At 43.0% G+C, this 21,657-nt stretch overlaps 1 protein-coding gene across 7 annotated transcripts in view; it reads left to right on the top strand.

The window, feature by feature from the left end:
- LOC138681009 (zinc finger protein ZFP2-like) overlaps positions 1 to 14,239 on the top strand; it is a 55,398-nt gene extending 41,159 nt beyond the window's left edge. For all 7 annotated transcript variants that reach the window (XM_069768194.1, XM_069768193.1, XM_069768189.1 and 4 more), the window contains 4 exons: positions 2,300 to 2,391; positions 2,472 to 2,672; positions 2,761 to 2,869; positions 12,954 to 14,239. In XM_069768194.1, coding sequence (XP_069624295.1) covers positions 2,300 to 2,391; positions 2,472 to 2,672; positions 2,761 to 2,869; positions 12,954 to 14,182 — 1,631 coding nt within the window. In that variant the 3' untranslated portion in view covers positions 14,183 to 14,239. The remainder of the gene's footprint in view (positions 1 to 2,299; positions 2,392 to 2,471; positions 2,673 to 2,760; positions 2,870 to 12,953) is intronic.
- The last annotated feature ends 7,418 nt before the right edge of the window (positions 14,240 to 21,657 follow it).

Below are 21,657 nucleotides of genomic sequence, written 5' to 3' on the forward strand. Positions count from 1 at the left end.
ATCCATTCAATTCTGCGTTGAAAAAGTAAAACAGCGCTCCTTCCCTTCTGTGCTCTTCCGTGGGCCCAAACAAGGGTTTACCCCAACATATGGGGTATCAGCGTACTCAGGCCAAATTGTACAACAACTTTTCGGGTCCAATTTATCCTGTTACCCTTGGGAAAATAAAACAAATTGGATCAGAAGTATTTTTTTTGTGAAAAAGTTAAATGTTCATTTTTATTTAAACATTCCAAAAATTCCTGTGAAGCACCTGAAGGGTTAATAAACTTCTTGAATGTGGTTTTGAGCACCTTGAGGGGTGCAGTTTTTAGAATGGTGTCACACTTGGGTGTTTTCTTGGGTGTTTTCTTGGGTGTTTTCTATCATATAGACCCCTCAAAGTGACTTCAAATGTGATGTGGTCCCTAAAAAAAAAAAAAAAAAAAAGGGTGTTGTAGAAATTAGAAATTGCTGGTCAACTTTTAACCCTTATAACTCCCTAACAAAAAAATGTTGCTTCCAAACTTGTGCTGATGTAAAGTAGACATGTGGGAAATGTTACTTATTAAGTATTTTGTGTGACATAGCTCTGTGATTTAAGGGCATGAAAATTCAAAGTTGTAAAATTGCGCAATTTTTCAAAATATTAGCCAAATTTCCATTTTTTTCACAAATAAACGCAGGTAATATCAAAGAAATGTTGCCACTATCATGAAGTACAATATGTCACAAGAAAACAGTGTCAGAATTACTGGGATCCGTTGAAGCGTTCCAGAGTTATAACCTCATAAAGGGACAGTGGTCAGAATTGTAAAAATTGGTGCGTCATTAACGTGCAAACCACCCTCGGGGGGTAAAGGGGTTAAGTCTCCTCTTAGTCTTTTTTGCAAGTTAAACATTCCCAGATCCTTTAACCGTTCCCCGTACGACATAATTTGCAGTCCGCTCACCATCCTGGTCGCTCTTCTCTGAAAAAAAAAACAGAAAAACTGGAGCAAGTTCAATGTGCCCAGAACTGGACCCAGTTTCCAGATGAGGTCTGACCAAGGAGCAGTAGAGGGCAATAATGACTTCACGTGATCTAGACTCTATGCTTCTCTTAATACATCCTAGAACTGTATTTGCCTTTTTTGCTGCTGCATCACACTGTTGACTCATGTGCAGTCTGTGATCTGTTAGTATACCCAAGTCTTTCACACGCGTTCTGTAACTGTAAATTGTAGAGATCATTTCATCTTCACTTTGCTTAACTGTTGACAATAGCAGTAAATTTCACCATTGGTGCCCAATCTTCTGCATATTGCTGTATAGATATATGGGGGTCCCATAGTCATTGGTATATAGATATACGGGGTCCTGTAGTCTTTGGTATGTAGATATACGGGGTCCTGTAGTCTTTGGTATGTAGATATACGGGGTCCTGTAGTCATTGGTATATAGATATACGGGGTCCTGTAGTCATTGGTATATAGATATACGGGGTCCTGTAGTCATTGGTATATAGATATACGGGGGTCCTGTAGGCTTTGGTATATAGATATACGGGGTCCTGTAGTCTTTGGTATATAGATATACGGGGGTCCTGTAGGCTTTGGTATATAGATATACGGGGTCCTGTAGTCTTTGGTATGTAGATATATGGGGGTCCTGTAGTCATTGGTATATAGATATACGGGGTCCTGTAGTCTTTGGTATGTAGATATACGGGGTCCTGTAGTCATTGGTATATAGATATACGGGGTCCTGTAGTCATTGGTATATAGATATACGGGGGTCCTGTAGGCTTTGGTATATAGATATACGGGGTCCTGTAGTCATTGGTATATAGATATACGGGGGTCCTGTAGGCTTTGGTATATAGATATACGGGGTCCTGTAGTCTTTGGTATGTAGATATACGTGGGTCTTGTAGTCTTTGGTATATAGATATACGGGGGTCTTGTAGTCTCTGGTATGTAGATATATGGGGGTCCTGTAGTCTTTGGTATATAGATATAGGGGGTCTTGTAGTCTTCGGTATATTGATATACCGGGTCCTGTAGTCTTTGGTATATAGATGTACGGGGGTCCTGTAGGCTCTGGTATGTAGATATACGGGGGTCCTGCAGGCTTTGGTATGTAGATATACGGGGGTCCTGCAGACGCTGTGTGTGGTATGTAGATATATGGGGGTCCTGCAGACGCTGTGTGTGGTATGTAGATATATGGGGGTCCTGCAGACGCTGTGTGTGGTATGTAGATATACGGGGGTCCTGCAGACGCTGTGTGTGGTATGTAGATATATGGGGGTCCTGCAGACGCTGTGTGTCTCCCACAGATGAATACACTGCAGTGTGTCCCCTGGAGAGATGTCCGGCCCCTCGCTATTCTCAGGACGCCCCAGAGGAGCATTTCCCTGTGAATTATCAGGTAGGTGGGTGATCGTGTCGCCCCCGGGGCCATCAGTCATTGATTCTCTGCTCTTTTCACACTTTTCTTGTATTTTTTAGGATGAAGATGTTTTTGACCTTAAAGTTGAGGTTGTAGATGAAGAGGAGGAGGAGGCTTTCCTGGCCGGTGCGCAGTGTACGGAGGGAGCGTCCCCGGGATGCCGCCCCCATCCGTCACTGGCTCTTGTCTCGCTGGTTCCTTTAGATGGACTCCATGCAGGAATCCCCCCGGAGGGTGGTCCGGCTCCTCTGTGTCACAAGGTAGAAGAAGCTGAGCCCACACCGCTATGTGGGGCTCATAACTCCTATATTTGGGGGGTTCTTGTAATTGTTATATGTGTGACTTTAGGTTAGAGATCTGACTGATATTAAAGTAATCGATGAAGAAGAGCAGATAATGGGTGATCGGCCATGTATGAGTGATGTGAAGGAGGAGATTCCAGGAGACGATATCACAGGTGTGTAATAATGACTATATACAGTGATGTCACAGGTGTGTAATAATGACTATATACACTGATGTCACAGGGATGTAATAATGATTATGTACAGTGATGTCACAGGGGTGTAATAATGACTATATACAGTGATGTCACAGGGGTGTAATAATGACTATGTACAGTGATGTCACAGGGGTGTAATAATGACTATATACAGTGATGTCACAGGTGTGTAATAATGACTATATACACTGATGTCACAGGGATGTAATAATGACTATGTACAGTGATGTCACAGGGGTGTAATAATGACTATATACACTGATGTCACAGGTGTGTAATAATGACTATATACACTGATGTCACAGGGATGTAATAATGACTATATACAGTGATGTCACAGGGGTGTAATAATGACTATGTACAGTGATGTCACAGGGGTGTAATAATGACTATATACACTGATGTCACAGGTGTGTAATAATGACTATATACACTGATGTCACAGGGATGTAATAATGACTATATACAGTGATGTCACAGGGGTGTAATAATGACTATGTACAGTGATGTCACAAGGGTGTAATAATGACTATATACAGTGATGTCACAGGTGTGTAATAATGACTATATACAGTGATGTCACAGGGGTGTAATAATGATTATGTACAGTGATATCACAGGGATGTAATAATGACTATATACAGTGATATCACAGGGGTGTAATGACTATATACAGTGATGTCACAGGGGTGTAATGACTATATACACTGATGTCACGGGTGTAATAATGACTATATACATTGATATCACAGGGATGTAATAATGACTATACAGTGATATCACAGGGGTGTAATAATGACTATGTACAGTGATATCACAGGGATGTAATAATGACTATACAGTGATATCACAGGGGTGTAATAATGACTATGTACAGTGATATCACGGGTGTAATAATGACTATATACAGTGATGTCACACGGGTGTAATAATGACTATATACAGTGATGTCACACGGGTGTAATAATGACTATATACAGTGATATCACAGGGGTGTAATAATGACTATATACAGTGATGTCACGGGTGTAATAATGACTATATACAGTGATGTCACAGGGGTGTAATAATGACTATATACAGTGATGTCACAGGGGTGTAATAATGATTATGTACAGTGATATCACAGGGATGTAATAATGACTATATACAGTGATATCACAGGGGTGTAATGACTATATACAGTGATATCACAGGGGTGTAATAATGACTATATACAGTGATATCACAGGGGTGTAATAATGACTATATACAGTGATGTCACGGGTGTAATAATGACTATATACAGTGATGTCACAGGGGTGTAATAATGACTATATACAGTGATGTCACAGGGGTGTAATAATGACTATATACAGTGATGTCACAGAGGTGTAATAATGACTATATACAGTGATGTCACAGGGGTGTAATAATGACTATATACAGTTATATCACGGGTGTAATAATGACTATATACAGCGATATCACAGGGGTGTAATAATGATTATGTACAGTGATATCACAGGGATGTAATAATGACTATATACAGTGATATCACAGGGGTGTAATGACTATATACAGTGATGTCACAGGGGTGTAATAATAACTATATACACTGATGTCACAGGGGTGTAATAATGAATATATACACTGATATCACAGGGATGTAATAATGACTATATACAGTGATATCACAGGGGTGTAATAATGACTATATACACTGATGTCACAGGTGTGTAATGACTATATACAGTGATATCACAGGGATGTAATAATGACTATATACAGTGATATCACAGGGGTGTAATAATGACTATGTACAGTGATGTCACAGGGGTGTAATGATGACTATATACAGTGATATCACAGGGGTGTAATAATGACTATATACACTGATGTCACAGGTGTGTAATGACTATATACAGTGATATCACAGGGATGTAATAATGACTATATACAGTGATATCACAGGGATATAATAATGACTATGTACAGTGATATCACGGGTGTAATAATGACTATATACAGTGATATCACAGGGGTGTAATGACTATATACACTGATGTCACAGGGGTGTAATAATGAATATATACACTGATATCACAGGGATGTAATAATGACTATATACAGTGATATCACAGGGGTGTAATAATGACTATATACAGTGATGTCACAGGGGTGTAATAATGACTATATACAGTGATGTCACGGGTGTAATAATGAATATATACACTGATATCACAGGGATGTAATAATGACTATGTACAGTGATATCACAGGGGTGTAATAATGACTATGTACAGTGATGTCACAGGGGTGTAATAATGACTATATACAGTGATATCACAGGGGTGTAATAATGACTATATACAGTTATATCACGGGTGTAATAATGACTATATACAGTGATGTCACAGATCTATATACATAATTGTCTAAGGGTCACTTCCGTCTGTCTGTCTGTCCTTCTGTCACGGTTATTCGTTCGCTGATTGGTCTCAACAGCTGCCTGTCATGGCTGTCGCGACCAATCAGTGACGCCCACAGTCCGATTAGTCCCTCCCCTACTCCCCTGCACTCACTGTCCGGCGCCCGCTCCGTAATCCCCTCCACTCACCGCTCACACAGGGTTAATGGCAGCGGTAACGGCCCGCGGTGTAACGGACTCCGTTAACGCTGCTATTAACCCTGTGTGTCCCCAACTATTTACTATTGATGCTGCCTATGCGGCATCAAAAGTAAAAATATGTCATGTTACAAATAATAAAAAAAAAACAATCACCTATAGCCCGTTGAAGTCCTGCTATACTCACCCTCCGCCGCCTTTCTCGCTCCTCGCCACGCTCCCGGGACCGCTCCATTGCAAGCGGCAGCTTCTGGTCCCGTCCCAGGGCTGGTGTGAGCAGGACCTATGATGACGTCATGGCAGGTCCTTGTCGCACACCAGCCCTGGGACGGGACCGGAAGCTGCCGCTTGCAATGGAGCGGTCCCGGGAGCGTGGCGAGGAGCGAGAAAGGCGGCGGAGGGTGAGTATAGCAGGACTTCAACGGGCTATAGGTGATTGTTTTTTTTGTGTTTTTTTTAAAGTCTCTATAGTACGTGGCTCTGTGCTGGCCAATATACTATGTGGCTGGGCAATATACTACGTGTCTGGGTAATATACTACGTGGCTCTGCTATATACTATGTGGCTGGGCAATATACTACGTGGCTCTGCTATATACTACGTGGCTGGGCAATATACTACGTGGCTCTGCTATATACTATGTAGCTGGGCAATATACTACGTGGCTGGGCAATATACTACGTGACTGGGCAATATACTACGTGACTGGGCAATATACTACGTGGCTGGGCAATATACTACGTGGCTGGGCAATATACTACGTGGCTGGGCATTATACTACGTGGCTGGGCAATATACTACGTGGGCTGGCCAATATACTACGTGACTGGGCAATATACTACGTGGACATGCATATTCTAGAATACCCGATGGGTTAGAATCGGGCCACCATCTAGTGTGTAATAATGACTATATACAGTGATGTCACGGGTGTAATAATGACTATATACAGTGATATCACAGGCATGTAATAATGACTATACACACTGATGTCACAGGGGTGTAATAATGACTATATACAGTGATATCACAGGTGTGTAATAATGACTATATACAGTGATGTAATAATGACTATATACAGTGATGTCACAGGGATATAATGACTATATACAGTGATGTCACAGGGATATAATGACCATATACAGTGATGTCACAGGGGTGTAATAATGACTATATACAGTGATATCACAGGGGTGTAATGGTTTTTTACAGTGATATCACAGGTGTGTAATGACCATATACAGTGATATCACAGGGGTGTAATAATGACTATATACAGTGATATCACAGGTGTGTAATAATGACTATATACAGTGATGTAATAATGACTATATACAGTGATGTCACAGGGATATAATGACTATATACAGTGATGTCACAGGGATATAATGACCATATACAGTGATATCACAGGGGTGTAATAATGACTATATACAGTGATATCACAGGCGTGTAATAATGACTATATACAGTGATATCACAGGCGTGTAATAATGACTATATACAGTGATATCACAGGTGTGTAATAATGGCTATATACAGTGATATCACGGGTGTGTAATGACTACTTACAGTGATATCACAGGGGTGTAATAATGACTATATACAGTGATATCACAGGGGTGTAATAATGACTATTTACAGTGATATCACAGGGGTGTAATAATGACTATATACAGTGATATCACAGGGGTGTAATAATGACTATATACAGTGATATCACAGGGGTGTAATGACTATATACAGTGATGTCACAGGGGTGTAATAATGACTATTTACAGTGATATCACAGGGGTGTAATGACTATACAGTGATATCACAGGCGTGTAATGGTTTTTTACAGTGATATCACAGGGGTGTAATAATGACTATTTACAGTGATATCACAGGGGTGTAATAATGACTATATACAGTGATGTCACGGGTGTAATAATGACTATTTACAGTGATATCACAGGGGTGTAATAATGACTATATACAGTGATGTCACAGGGGTGTAATAATGACTATATACAGTGATGTCACAGGGGTGTAATAATGACTATTTACAGTGATATCACAGGGGTGTAATAATGACTATTTACAGTGATATCACAGGGGTGTAATGACTATATACAGTGATGTCACAGGGGTGTAATAATGACTATTTACAGTGATATCACAGGGGTGTAATAATGACTATACAGTGATATCACAGGCGTGTAATGGTTTTTTACAGTGATATCACAGGCGTGTAATAATGACTATTTTACAGTGATATCACTGGGATGTCATAATGGCTGTATACAATGGCTATACATAGCAGCACATCGGTAATCATGGCCAGTTGGACTTCAGAGACTCCCTCTCCTCTATACACATACGAATCCCAACTGCACGAAGCACAGTGGGGGAATCCTGTAGATTGTGGCGCTGGCCGGCCACTGTCCATCACCACTGTGCCGTAGTACGTGCCATCATCAGGCCTTGTCCGGTCTCTGTTGGCTTCTGGGCTCGGTAATCACTTCTGTTCCATCTTGTCTTCTGTGGCTTCCCACAGCCATCTATATGATCTGCTCCTGACGAGGTAAGGCAATATCTGATGAGACCGTCCCAATCCCCAGCCTGGACTCTGGTTTTTAGGATCCATACAGCCGCAAAGTGCTGGAGCGAGGTTTTGTCTTTGTATTGTCAGGTGACATCAAGCCCACAGCTTAGTAATAAAGAAGCGTCTATAAGACCCCTATCCATTACTAATCCTATAGTTATATGGTAAATAAAGACACAGCCAGAATAAAGTCTTTTATTTGAAATAAGACTAAACACAATTTTCCATTTTTATTTAAAAATAACAAACACAGTTATACTCATCTAACACTTATTCCACCGAAGTCCTCGTCTCCTGTAATAAAACAAAATTAAAAAACAGCCATATCCCTCACCTGTCAGTTGTTCTGTTCCGTAATCCATGTTTAGGGATAAATAGTTTTCAACCTGGACAGTGCCAAGATGCGACCGTCCAGACTGAGAACCACTGGTGAATTTGCTGCTGTGAGCGCAGCGTCCGTGACCGGGGGTGACGTGATAGAGGTTACCTGCGGTCACTGAGGCTGCATTCCCAGCTGAGCTGCAATGAGATCCCCACTAGCTAACGGATCTCACTGTAATCGCACCGACCCGAAGAAAGTCGCCTAAACACTTATACCGCACGAGAAACAGGGTAAAAAATAAAGAAAACCAATTCTTCACCTGCTGTTTATTTCTTCATTCTGCCTCCCAAAGATCGCAGTAAGGCTCGGCGCACATTTATTCTCCGCTGAGCACTTGCACCAGGGTTTCCGTGTAAATCTCTGAAATACTTGATTCAGATGGAAGATTCCCTATAATGAGGCAGATAATAATAATAATAATAATTTATTTATATAGCACCATTAATTCCATGGTGCTGTACATGAGAAAGGGGTTACATACAGGGTTATAGATATCGATTACAGTAAACAAATTTACAGTGACGGACTGGTACAGAGGGGAGAGGACCCTGTCCTTGCGGACTTACATTCTATGGGATAGTGGGGAAGAGACAGAATGTCGGGTCGAGGCGGCAGCTCTGGCGATGGTGAGGCGGCAGAATGGTTATTGCAGGCTGTAGGCTTTCTTGAAGAGATGGGTTTTCAGGTTCCGTCTGAAGGAGCCGAGGGTGGTCGATAGTCGGACTATTGAGGCATGGAATTCCAGAGGATGGGGGATATTTGGGAGAAATCTTGGAGGCGGTTGTGTGAGGAACGAATAAGTGTGGAGGAAAGGAGGAGGTCTTGGGAGGACCGGAGATTACATGAGGGAAGATATTGTGAGATTAGTTCAGAGATATAGGGAGGGGACAGGTTGTGGATGGCTTTGTAGATCAGTGTTAGTAGTTTGAACTGGATTTGTTGGGGAATTGGGAGCCAGTGGAAGGATTCGCAGAGGGGAGAAGCAGGGGAGTAGCAAGGAGGGAAGTGGATTAGCCGGGCAGCAGAGTTGAGGACAGACTGGAGAGGTGCAAGAGAGTTAGCGGGAAGGCCACAGAGGAGGGTGTTGCAGTAGGCGAGGCGGGAGATGATGAGGGCATGCACAAGAGTTTTGGTAGATTGTGGGCTGAGGAAGGAACAGATTCTGGCAATATTTTTGAGTTGGAGGCGACAGGAGGTGGCAAGAGTTTGGATGAGTCGAGAGTTACCCCGAGGCAGCGGATTTCAGGAGCGGGAGAGAGCGTGATGCCGTTTACCATAATAGATAGATCAGGTAGGGGGGGATATGCGAGATGGGGAAAGATGATGAGTTCGGTTTTGTCTACATTGAGTTTTAGGATTTTGGGATTCTGGACAGCAGGGAGGTGACATCTGGGCCAGAGAGGTAGATCTGAGTGTCGTCTGCATACAGGTGATACTGGAAGCCGTGGGACTTTGAGTTGTCCTAGGCCAAGAGTATAGATGGAAAAAAGTAGGGGCCCTAGGACAGAGCCCTGAGGGACTCCAACAGAGAGAGGGTGGGATGAGGAGGTGGTGTTGGAGTGGGAAACGCTAAATGTGCGGTCGGAAAGGTATGAGGCAATCCAGGACAGGGCAAGGTCTTTGATGCCAAGGGAAGAAAGAATCTGTAGCAGTATGCAGTGATCGACTGTGTCGAAAGCAGAGGACAGGTCAAGGAGGAGGAGGATGGAGAACTCTGTTATCTTTGGCTGTGAGTATGTCATTAGTAATTTTTGTCACGTCAGTTTCGGTGGAGTGGTAAATCCCAACCTGAGTGTTAGGTGCCGGGATTCTCCCACTGCACAGGGTAGATCCCAACCTGAGTGTTAGGTGCCGGGATTCTCCCGCTGCACGGGGTAGATCCCAACCTGAGTGTTAGGTGCCAGGATTCTCCAGCTGCACGGGGTAGATCTCAACGTGAGTGTTAGGTGCTGGGATTCTTCCGCTGCACGGGGTAGATCCCAACCTGAGTGTTAGGTGTCGGGATTCTCCCTCTGTACGGGGTAGATCCCAACCTGAGTGTTAGGTGCCGGGATTCTCCCGCTGCACAGGGTAGATCCCAACCTGAGTGTTAGGTGCCGGCATTCTCCCGCTGCACAGGGTAGATCCCAACCTGAGTGTTAGGTGCCGGCATTCTCCCGCTGCACAGGGTAGATCCCAACCTGAGTGTTAGGTGCCGGGATTCTCCCGCTGCACGGGGTAGATCTCAACGTGAGTGTTAGGTGCCAGGATTCTCCAGCTGCACGGGGTAGATCTCAAGCCTTGCCTGCCTCTGCGGTGCAGTGGGAGTTTGTCAGCAAAGACGTCAGTCTCAGCGTCTTTCCCAGACTTGTGCTGTTCGCTTGGTTACTGCAGGCTCCCCAGCCAAAGCTATAGTAACTAGCAATAGGCAGCGGCGAGCAGGCGTCCCAGAGGCTAAGTCCAGAAATCACTCTACAGAGCATGCTCGTGAGGTGGTGACCGCTCATTGGTGGTCAGTCGTCAGCTGCTCAGGTGATGTGGCAGTTCCGTATTGGTCCACGAGAAAGGTCCTGTGTGACTGGGCTTGAAGAGGAATGTATAAAAGGTTTCCTGGGGCGTGCTGAGATCATTTTTGTCTTGTGTGTTGGTGGATATGTTACGGCTCTGTGTGCGGCGTCTAGGCAGGCAGTGTAGGGTGGGAACTCCCGCTTGGCTTAGCACCTGACTCCAGGCGGCTCAAGTCGTGTGTGCGGTTAGCACAACCAGCAGCTTAGAGTTCCCTGGGGGGCAGCTATAGGGACCCCAACTAGCGCCATTCCTGCTTTACTCCTGTGACGTCTAGCGGTAAAGCTCTGAGTGCTTTCTTCTTCGTACCGCTCTGTGGTGTAACAGATCCGGGTACTTGGCGCTCTGTTCACACTGCGAGTCTTTATAGTGTGAGCTCACTAGCTGCGGTTTTCCATCACCGCACGATGGTCCCCGGGTTGTGATCGCACTTGATCTTCATTTATATTTAGTGCGATCCGCCAGCCCTAACACTGAGGCATACACTTTTAAAAGGAGGTCACTTTTGTGGGTTTTTTGACATAGGCCCCAAAAGTCACGTTAAGTGTGAAGTGGTACCTAATGAAAATGTTTGTAAATTTAGTTGGAAAAATTGCTGCTAAATGTTTAACCCTTCTGCGTTTCTAACAACAAAAATAAATATATGTGTGAAAAATGGCGGTGATGTAAAGTTAACATGTGGAATATGTCAGCAGCTTTTTTCTATGTAATCTGTTGGGAGCATGAGATCTGGGCTGAGACCCTGCGGACTAGCTGCCGCGTGCAGCACTGATTAGCATCTTACTGTTGGTATACAATGTATATAGAAAGCTGGTAATCGGGGTTTGGCCGGGCCGGCTTTCTGAGGCCTCCTACTCTGACTATATCACAACTACTGCACCCAATAAGCAAAGTGATACATCGCTGGAATCCGTGTCACTTTTACTACATTATGATGCTCTCAAATGAGGTAGTGAAAACCTGGTGACGGATATATATATTTTTTAAATTACCGTATTTTTTAGGACTATAAGATGCAGCGGACCTTAAGACGCACTCCAAATTTTGAGGTGGAAAATAGGAAAAAAATGTTTTTAATAAAATGTTGGCGTGTCTTATAGTCCTATTTTGCTGTAGCTTTCTGGGGGTGGCGACTGCAGTGCAGCAGGGTCCAAAGAGGCCAGTTCTCTGCTGCAGATATTTGGCTGCAGCCAGAGTGGGGCGATGCTGCGGGCTTCGGGCGGGCAGGAGGGTGAGTTCGGCGGTGCGAGGCTGCAGCAAGCCCTGGGATTTAAGAAAATTTAGTCTGTAACCACTTCTATTGTATTCAGTGCGATGAACCTCAGGAAAATGGCCGCATGCGCAGATTGAGATCTCTTCTCCCTACGGCAGCGACCCGGCTCCACTGAAGCCACCCCACCCTGGAAAGCTACAGAAATCGGACTATAAGACACACCACCATTTTATTAAAAAATTGTTTTCCTATTTTCCAGCTACATTCGGATTATAAGATGCATCCCCATTTTCTCCCAAAAAAATTTTAGGAAAAAAGTGTGTTTATCATTCAAAAAAATGGTACTTTTTAGTGGTATGACTATATATTATAAAGACATACAATTTCAAGGTTCAAAAATTGTGAATTTTTCTAACTTTTTATCAAATTTAATTTTTTTTCGCAAATAAATGCAAATTATATCGAGCTAAATTTATCACTAACATAATGTGTAATGTGTCAAAATCTCTCAGAATCACTGGAATATGTTGAAGCATTCCAGAATGATTACGACCTAAAATGACACGTCAGAATTCAAAACTATGTCCTCGTCAGGAAGGGGAAAACGGTGTTAAGGGGGTTAAGAAAAATATATATTTAAATCTTGAATTAGTCTGCTTTGTGATTAAAAAATAAAATCATGAAATCCTTTTTTAATTCTAACAGAAAATTCCTGTAAGAACTCTGAAGGAAGTTTCAAATTAACGCTTTATAATAAAGTAGAAGATGAAGATATCCTGCAGCATACCTCAGAAGAAACATTCAATACCCTTAATCCAGAACTTCAATCTACAACTCTATCCTATAATTCCCTTGATGAGGAACCTTCCTACCAATCACAGAATATTACCACAACTACAAGTCAGAAAGGAGGTAAAAGGTTTCAGTGTAGTGAATGTGGCAAATGGTTTCCTTATATCTCAGTTCTTTTTACACACAAAAGAATTCACACGGGAGAGAGGCCATACTCCTGTTCAAAATGCGGAAAATGTTTTACTTGTAAATCAGGCCTTGTTCAGCATGAGAAAATTCACACAGAAGAGAAGCCGTATTCATGTTCAGAATGTGGGAAATGTTTTAAAAAGAAATCAAGTCTTGTTACACATGAGAGAATTCACACAGGGATAAAACCATATTCATGTTCAGAATGTAGGAAATGTTTTATGGAAAAATCAAAACTTGTTATACATGAGAGAATTCACACAGGAGAGAAGCCGTACTCCTGTTCAGATTGTGGGAAACTTTTTAGAGATAAATCGAATTTTGTTACACATAAAAGAATCCACACAGGAGAGAAGCCTTTTTCTTGTTCAGAATGTGAGAAATGTTTTACAGATAAATCAAGTCTTGTTATCCATGAGAGAACTCACACAGGGGAGAAGCCTTATTCATGTTCAATATGTGGAAAATGCTTTACAGGTAAATTAAGTCTTGTTATTCATGAGAGAACTCACACTGGAGTGAAGCCATATTCATGTTCTGAATGTGAGAAATGTTTTAAATCAAAATCAAATCTTGTCACACATGAGAAAATTCACACAGGAGAGAAACCATATTTATGTTCTGAATGTGGGAAATGTTTTATTACCAATGCCAAACGCAAGGAGCATCAGAGAATCCACACAGGCGAGAAACCATTTTCCTGTTCAGAATGTGGAAGATGTTTCACCGGTAAATCTAGCCTTGTTATACATGAGAGAATTCACACAGGAGAGAGGCCGTATTCATGTTCAATGTGTGGGAAGTGCTTTACAGATAAATCACATCTTGTGAAACATGAGAGAATTCACACAGGGGAGAAACCGTACTCATGCTCAGAATGTGGGAAATGCTTTACAGACAAATCACATCTTGGTAAGCATCAGAGAAGTCACATAAGCGAGAAGACAATTTGATGTGCTGTATCTGAAAAACATTTTACAATGAAATAAATAAGCTCATCAGAGAATTCACACAGAGAAGAATCCATTTTCTTTTTTCGAATGGAATGTGAAAAATGCTGTAAGATAATAAATATACTCCAGGTTATTCAGGGAATGTTTATAGCCAAATAGACTTTAATTTTTAGGTAGAATTAAGCTAGATTAGCCAACATCCCCTCCCAAAAAAAAACAGAAGTTAACGTGTGACTCCTATCATTGGAGACTTGTTTGCTTTCGAAGTGATCACGCTGAATTATCATTATTAACCTTTTTTTGTTATTACTGCATTTACAAATACACCAATGCTGCAAAGTAATCCAAAGAAACATTACTATTGTGTATGTTTATAGCACCATTGATTTCATCGTGCTGTACATAGGAAGGCATCACATACAAAACCTAAATTGGAGTTACAATGAACAAACCAATAGTGACAGACATGTACAGAGGAGATGGGAACGTACTGATATCCCAGAGCTGATATTAAGGGTTAAACATATTGCTTTGTGTCAGGGAACCAGTCGGGGAATCCCAGAGGTATCAACCTGTTTTTACCAAGTTGTCACATGCAGCGCTCCGTTGCCTCCAATCATCAGGACAATTACGCTGTTGACTGGCAATAATGGACGAGTTCACGGCTGCTTTCGCTACTAGACCAAATATTGGACATATAGCGTATACACCTCCGATTCCAACACATGGAGAATATAGATTTATTTATTTTACTCGCTTATGTAGCACCATTAGTTCCACAGCGCTTTACAGACATTATCGGCACTGTCCTTGGGGCTAATAATCTAGGTTCCATATCAGTATGTTATGCAAAAACAAAAGGGAAAAAAAGAGCACTCACCATCCAAATGAATTCTTAGTCTTTAATGTGGCATTAAAATAACAGCAGGGTCCCACAGAGAACAATAGTCTGACCCGTAGAAGCGTGGCAGCGCGAAACGGCCGTCGTCTCCTGACACTACTGTTCTCCCTGTGGGACCCTGCTGTTATTTTAATGCCACAATAAAGACTAAGAATTCATTTGGATGGTGAGTGCTCTTTTTTTCCCTTTTGTTTTTGCATATCGTGTTGGACTTTGGCTTTTTTCAATGAGCACCCGAATCCTATGAACTGGCTTATTTAACGCATAGCAAGCTTTATATACTCTATACCAGTGTTTCAGCAGCTGTTCAGTGCGGATTTTTTTTTCCTTTTGGTTTGGTCCCTATCAGTATGTGTTTGGAATGTGGGAGGAAACACACGCAAACACGGAGAGAACATACAAACTCCCTGCAGACATTGTCCTTGGTGGGATTTTAACCCGGGACCCCAGACTGCAAGGCTGCAGTGCTATCCACTGATGTCTAGCAGAGTGAAGCTCTCCTTTTAGGAAAATAGTACAGAACTACGGCGAAACGTGTCTTCCAGGACTGACAATGATTATAACTCAAATCTGTATTTATCAGATTAAAGTCTTACCCACATACCTCCCCTGAGTGACCTCAGATTGGGGCTGCACAATGTGATGCGGCTAGGTCCTAAAAAATTATTAGATCCGCAGGATAAGGATATCTCAACGTGGAGGTCCCAGGCGGGAGATATTAATGCTATATTTCCTATCATGATTTTAGCTTTCCGTAGATGGGGAACATGGAATATATCGTTTTCTATCTGTCAGATATTAATTTGGAGCCGATGTGGCGACCGCCCAGTGATGTAAGTAAATGCTTTGTTTGCTGCTTTGTCATGATGCCGAAAATATGTCTCCCATAACTAGAGGACATACACTTTTCACAAAAACTAATATTTATAACTGGACCTCTGTGTCATAATGTCTGATGTTCTTGGCCAAATGTGGCTTCGAAGAGATGAAACTTGTTTCCCCAGGCAAGAAAAGTGACCCCAACCAGCCTCTTGTATACACAGACTCCCCGGCCTCTTGTATTGTTATTATTATTATTATACATTTTTACAGCGCCATTTATTCCATGACGCCTTACATGTGAATACGGGGCAAATATAGACAAATACATTAAACATGAGCAAAAAACAAGGCACACAGGTACATAAGGAGGGAGGATCCTGCCTGCGAGGGCTCACAGTCTGCAGGGGGTGGGTGAGGATACACTAGGAGAGGGTAGGGCAGGTTGTGCGGCGGTTCAGTAGGTTGAGGATGTAGGCTTGTCGGAAGAGGTATACACCGATGCCCCGGCTTCTTGCATACACTGAGTCCAGACTTAGTGTATACAAGGAGTCCAGACTTCTTGTACAGTACAGAGCAACAGTTTGGACACACCTTCTCATTTAAAGATTTTTCTGTATTTTCATGACTATGAAAATTGTACATTCACACTGAAGGCATCAAAACTATGAATTAACACACGTGGAATAATATACTTAACAAAAAAGTGTGAAACAACTGAAAATGTCTTATATTCTAGGTTCTTCAAAGTAGCCACCATTTGCTTTGATGACTGCTTTGCACACTTTTGGCATTCTCTTGATGAGCTTCAAGAGGTAGTCACCGGGAATAGCTTTCACTTCACAGGTGTGCCCTGTCAGGTTTAATAAGTGGGATTTCTTGCCTTATAAATGGGGTTGGGACCATCAGTTGTGTTGTGCAGAAGTCTGGTGTACACACAGCTGATAGTCCTACTGAATAGACTGTTAGCTGCTTTTTTCTTGCCATAATACAAATTCTAAGTAAAGAAAAACCAGTGGCCATCATTACTTTAAGAAATGAAGGTCAGTCAGTCCGAAAAATTGGGAAAACTTTGAAAGTGTCCCCAAGTGCAGTGGCAAAAACCATCAAGCGCTACAAAGAAACTGACTCACATGAGGACCGCCCGAGGAAAGGAAGACCAAGAGTCACCTCTGCTTCTGAGGATAAGTTTATCCGAGTCACCAGCCTTAGAAATCGCAGGGTAACAGCAGCTCATATTAGAGACCAGGTCAATGCCACACAGAGTTCTAGCAGCAGACATATCTCTACAACAACTGTTAAGAGGAGACTTTGCAGCAGGCCTTCATGGTAAAATAGCTGCTAGGAAACCACTGCTAAGGACAGGCAACAAGCAGAAGAGACTTGTTTGGGCTAAAGGACACAAGGAATGGACATTAGACCAGTGGAAATTTGTGCTTTGGTCCGATGAGTCCAAATTTGAGATCTTTGGTTCCCACCACCGTGTCTTTGTGCGACGCAGAAAAGGTGAACGAATGGACTCTACATGCCTGGTTCCCACCGTGAAGCATGGAGGAGGAGGTGTGATGGTGTGGGGGGCTTTGCTGGTGACACTTTTGGGGATTTATTCAAAATTGAAGGCATACTGAACCAGCATGGCTACCACAGCATCTTGCAGCGGCATGCTATTCCATCCGGTTTGTGTTTAGCTGGACCATCATTTATTTTTCAACAGGACAATGACCCCAAACACACCTCCAGGCTGTGTAAGGGCTATTTGACCAAAAAGGAGAGTGATGGGGTGCTGCGCCAGATAACCTGGCCTCCACAGTCACCAGACCTGAACCCAATCAAGATGGTTTGGGGTGAGCTGGATCCGCAGAGTGAAGGCAAAAGGGCCAACAAGTGCTAAGCATCTCTGGGAACTCCTTCAAGATTGTTGGAAGACCATTCCCGGTGACTACCTCTTGAAGCTCATCAAGAGAATGCCAAGAGTGTGCAAAGCAGTCATCAAAGCAAAAGGTGGCTACTTTGAAGAACCTAGAATATAAGACATGATTTCAGTTGTTTCACACTTTTTTGTTAAGTATATAATTCCACATGTGTTAATTCATAGTTTTGATGCCTTCAGTGTGAATGTACAATTTTCATAGTCATGAAAATACAGAAAAATCTTTAAATGAGAAAGGGGTGTCCGAACTTTTGGTCTGTACTGTATACACCGTAGTCCAGACTTCGTGTGTACACACGGAGTCGACCAGGCAACCCTTGCCACCCCTGCGAGCTGCAGACCCGTGAACGCTGCTGGCCACAGTCACAGTTGTGGCTGAGGATGCATTGCTCGTCATGGCTACATCACTACGTATCTGCGGCGTACGGTGCAACATAACCTGCTCATCTTCCTCCACTTCCTCAGATGAGCTACACAGCTGTGTTCCTGTGTTCATGCCAACTGAGATATACCACATCATCATCCTTTATCATACTCCTCGCCCTGAGAGTCACCCTCCTCCTCTTCCTGCCCTGACAGCACAGTGCAGTCTGAGTGAGCCTCAGATATTTGAGTCTCATCAGGATCACCTCCTCGCCCCCCGGGGTTAACGTATGGTTATAATTGTCAAGATGCTGCTCGGACCCTACTTCGTCCTGCCCCAGATCCAAGCTAAAAAATTGTTAGCTTGGATTCTGTGAAGCTTTTGAGTGCACTTTTGATGTCGTGGCATAGAATGTGTGAACAGCTGTTCACTCACCCATCTGTGGTTCCCTACAGTTAGTTGGGCAGTTGGAGAGTTGTGACGCGAGGGGAAGCAAGGGCAATTGGGGTGCCACCTCTGTGGACTACTGGGTGTGATGTTGAGGCAGAGGAAGGAGAGGCCACTTGAAGCTGCGCTTGCCATCCACTTGAGCACATGCTCTTTCTGGGCCTCATCAACAAGGCGTACCGCTGTGCATCTGACACAGGTAATAATAATAATAATTTTTATTTATATAGCGCCAACATATTTCGCAGCACTTTACAATTAAGCGGGGACATGTACAAACAATAAATTCGGTGCGAGTTAAGACAATTTAACCAGTGACATTAGGGGTGAGGTCCCTGCTCACAGCTTACAATCTACAAGGAAATGGGGGACACAATAGGTGAAAAGTGCTCGTTATTTCAGGTCTGGCAATTATAATAAATAGGGATTTTCATATAAAGCTGCATGATCCGGTCATCAGCCCGTGTGTTTAAGTGCAATAGTCAAGTATCAAGTGCAGTTATCGTGTGCATGGAGGGTGTGGAGACTGATGAATAGTAGGGGGCAGATTCAGAGTAATATTTGGAAGGAGGGAACAGGACAAAGTTACTTTACTGAGTAGTTGATGTGGTTGGCTTGTTTGAAGAGATGGGTTTTTAAAGCGCGCTTGAATAGGTCGGGGCTAGGTATCAGTCTGATCGTCTGGGGAAGTGCATTCCAGAGAGGTGGCGCAGCACGAGAGAAGTCTTGGAGACGGAGGTGCGAGGCTCGGATTACGGGGGATGTTAGTCTTAGGTCATTTGTAGAACGGAGGGCACGTGTAGGGTGATAGACGGAGATGAGAGAGGAGATATAAGGCGGTGCAGAACTGTGGAGAGCTTTGTGGGTGAGAGAGATGAGTTTATACTGGATCCTGTAGCGAATGGGTAGCCAGTGTAATGACTGGCACAAGATGGAGGCATTGGTGAAGCGGCTGGACAGAAATATGACCCTGGCTGCCGCATTCAAGATGGATTGGAGAGGAGAAAGTTTGGAAAGAGGGAGACCGATCAGAAGAGAGTTGCAGTAGTCCAGACGGGAATGAATAAGAGCGACAGTAAGAGTCTTAGCAGTTTCAACGGTGAGAAAAGGTCGGATTCTGGAGATGTTTTTAAGATGCAGGTGACAAGAGCGAGTGAGTGATCAGATATAGGGAGTAAAGGAAAGTTCAGTGTCGAATATGACCCCAAGACAGCGGGCATGCTGCTGGGGAGTTATGGTTGAACCCTCCAGGGTAATTTCGATGTTGGGTAGAGTGAGGTTAGTAGAAGGGAGAAACACAAGAAGTTCAGTTTTGGAGAGATTTAGTTTCAGATAGAGGGAGGACATGATGTTAGAGACAGCAGACAGACAATCCTTGGTATTCTGAATTAGGGTAGGGGTGATGTCGGGGGAAGAAGTGTATAATTGGGTGTCGTCAGCATAGAGATGGTACTGGAACCCAAATCTGCTGATTGTTTGTCCAATAGGGGCAGTGTATAGAGAGAAGAGGAGGGGGCCTAGGACTGAGCCCTGCGGGACCCCGATAGTAAGGGGACGAGGAGAGGAAGAGGAGCCGGCAAAAGATACAGTGAAGGAGCGGTCAGAGAGGTAGGAGGAGAACCAGGAGAGGGCTGTGTCCTTGAGGCCTATGGAGTGGAGCATAGTGAGGAGGAGCTGGTGATCCACAGTGTCAAATGCGGCAGAGAGATCCAGGAGAATCAGCAGAGAGCAATGACCTTTGGATTTAGCTGTTATTAGATCATTAGAGACTTTAGTGAGGGCAGTTTCAGTGGAGTGTAAAGAGCGGAAACCAGATTGTAAGGGGTCAAGAAGAGAGTTATCCGAGAGATAGCGGGTAAGACGGGAGTGGTCTATCGTATACCACTAAAAATATTGTCTGTAATGCCATATAAGGTATCACATAATATGGATCCAAGATGGATATGTGATTAGTCCTACATGGTACTGTGTTGAGCATATAGAGGTGTTTCGGGTTAGAGTACATACCTGAACGGTTTGATAATCTTGACTATTATGGAGTACTGAGTGCATGTCTAATATGGCACAAGCATCAATGTATAGCGAATTATTTTGTTATTATCAGATCCGTCTCTTGAGTATAAATCATATACCTAGTATACTAAGTGTACATTGTTGAAGGTGAATGGTTACCTATCTGATTTGGGAGTAAAGAGCAAATATACAATTATATAGAAACACCCTAATAATAAGGGAAATAGTTTCTATATACTTATTTAGTGGTATATCCTTTGTATATATTTTTTACTGCCACATTTTCACATTTTTTTGCACCTAGCACTTCACTACTGTATGTGTATATAATATTTTATAGAAATAACTCATTAAAAGTTATGTTTTAATGTAATTTCTATCCACTGCTACTACTTGTTGAATATTTTGACGGATTGAGAACGAGGCCTTTGCTAATAAAGTAGACGGGAGTGGACCAAGCGTTCCAGGAGTTTAGAGATGAAGGTAAGGTTAGAGACAGGTCTGTAGTTAGCCGTGCAGTTCTGGTCCAGGGATGGCTTTGTAAGTAAAGGAGTAATGATGACCTGTTTAAATGAGGAGGGAAAGATACCTGAGGAAAGAGAGAGGTTAAATATTTTAGTCAGGTGAGTGGTGACTACTGGTGACAGAGACTGCAGGAGAGGTGAAGGAATGGGGTCACTGTTGCAGGTTGTAGGCCGAGCAGAAGCGAGGAGCTTGGAAACGTCTTCTGAAACAGGCTCAAAGATGTCTAGTGAGCTTGAGGTGCGGCAGGGAAGGGGATCCAGGCACTGAGGAGATTGGGCTGAGATATTCTGATGGATGTGGTTGATTTTTTTCTAGGAAATAAGTGGCCAGATCCTCACCACTGAGATTGGAGATGGGGGCCTGTACTTTAGGTTTCAGGAGGGAGTTTAAGCTTTCAAAAAGTCGTTGTTGGATAGTGAGGTGATGAGGGTGGTGAAGTAGGATTGTTTGGCCAGATAAAGGGCAGAGTTATAGGT

Source organism: Ranitomeya imitator, chromosome 5 (genome assembly GCF_032444005.1).
Source record: "Ranitomeya imitator isolate aRanImi1 chromosome 5, aRanImi1.pri, whole genome shotgun sequence".
Classification (NCBI taxonomy): Eukaryota; Metazoa; Chordata; class Amphibia; order Anura; family Dendrobatidae; genus Ranitomeya; species Ranitomeya imitator.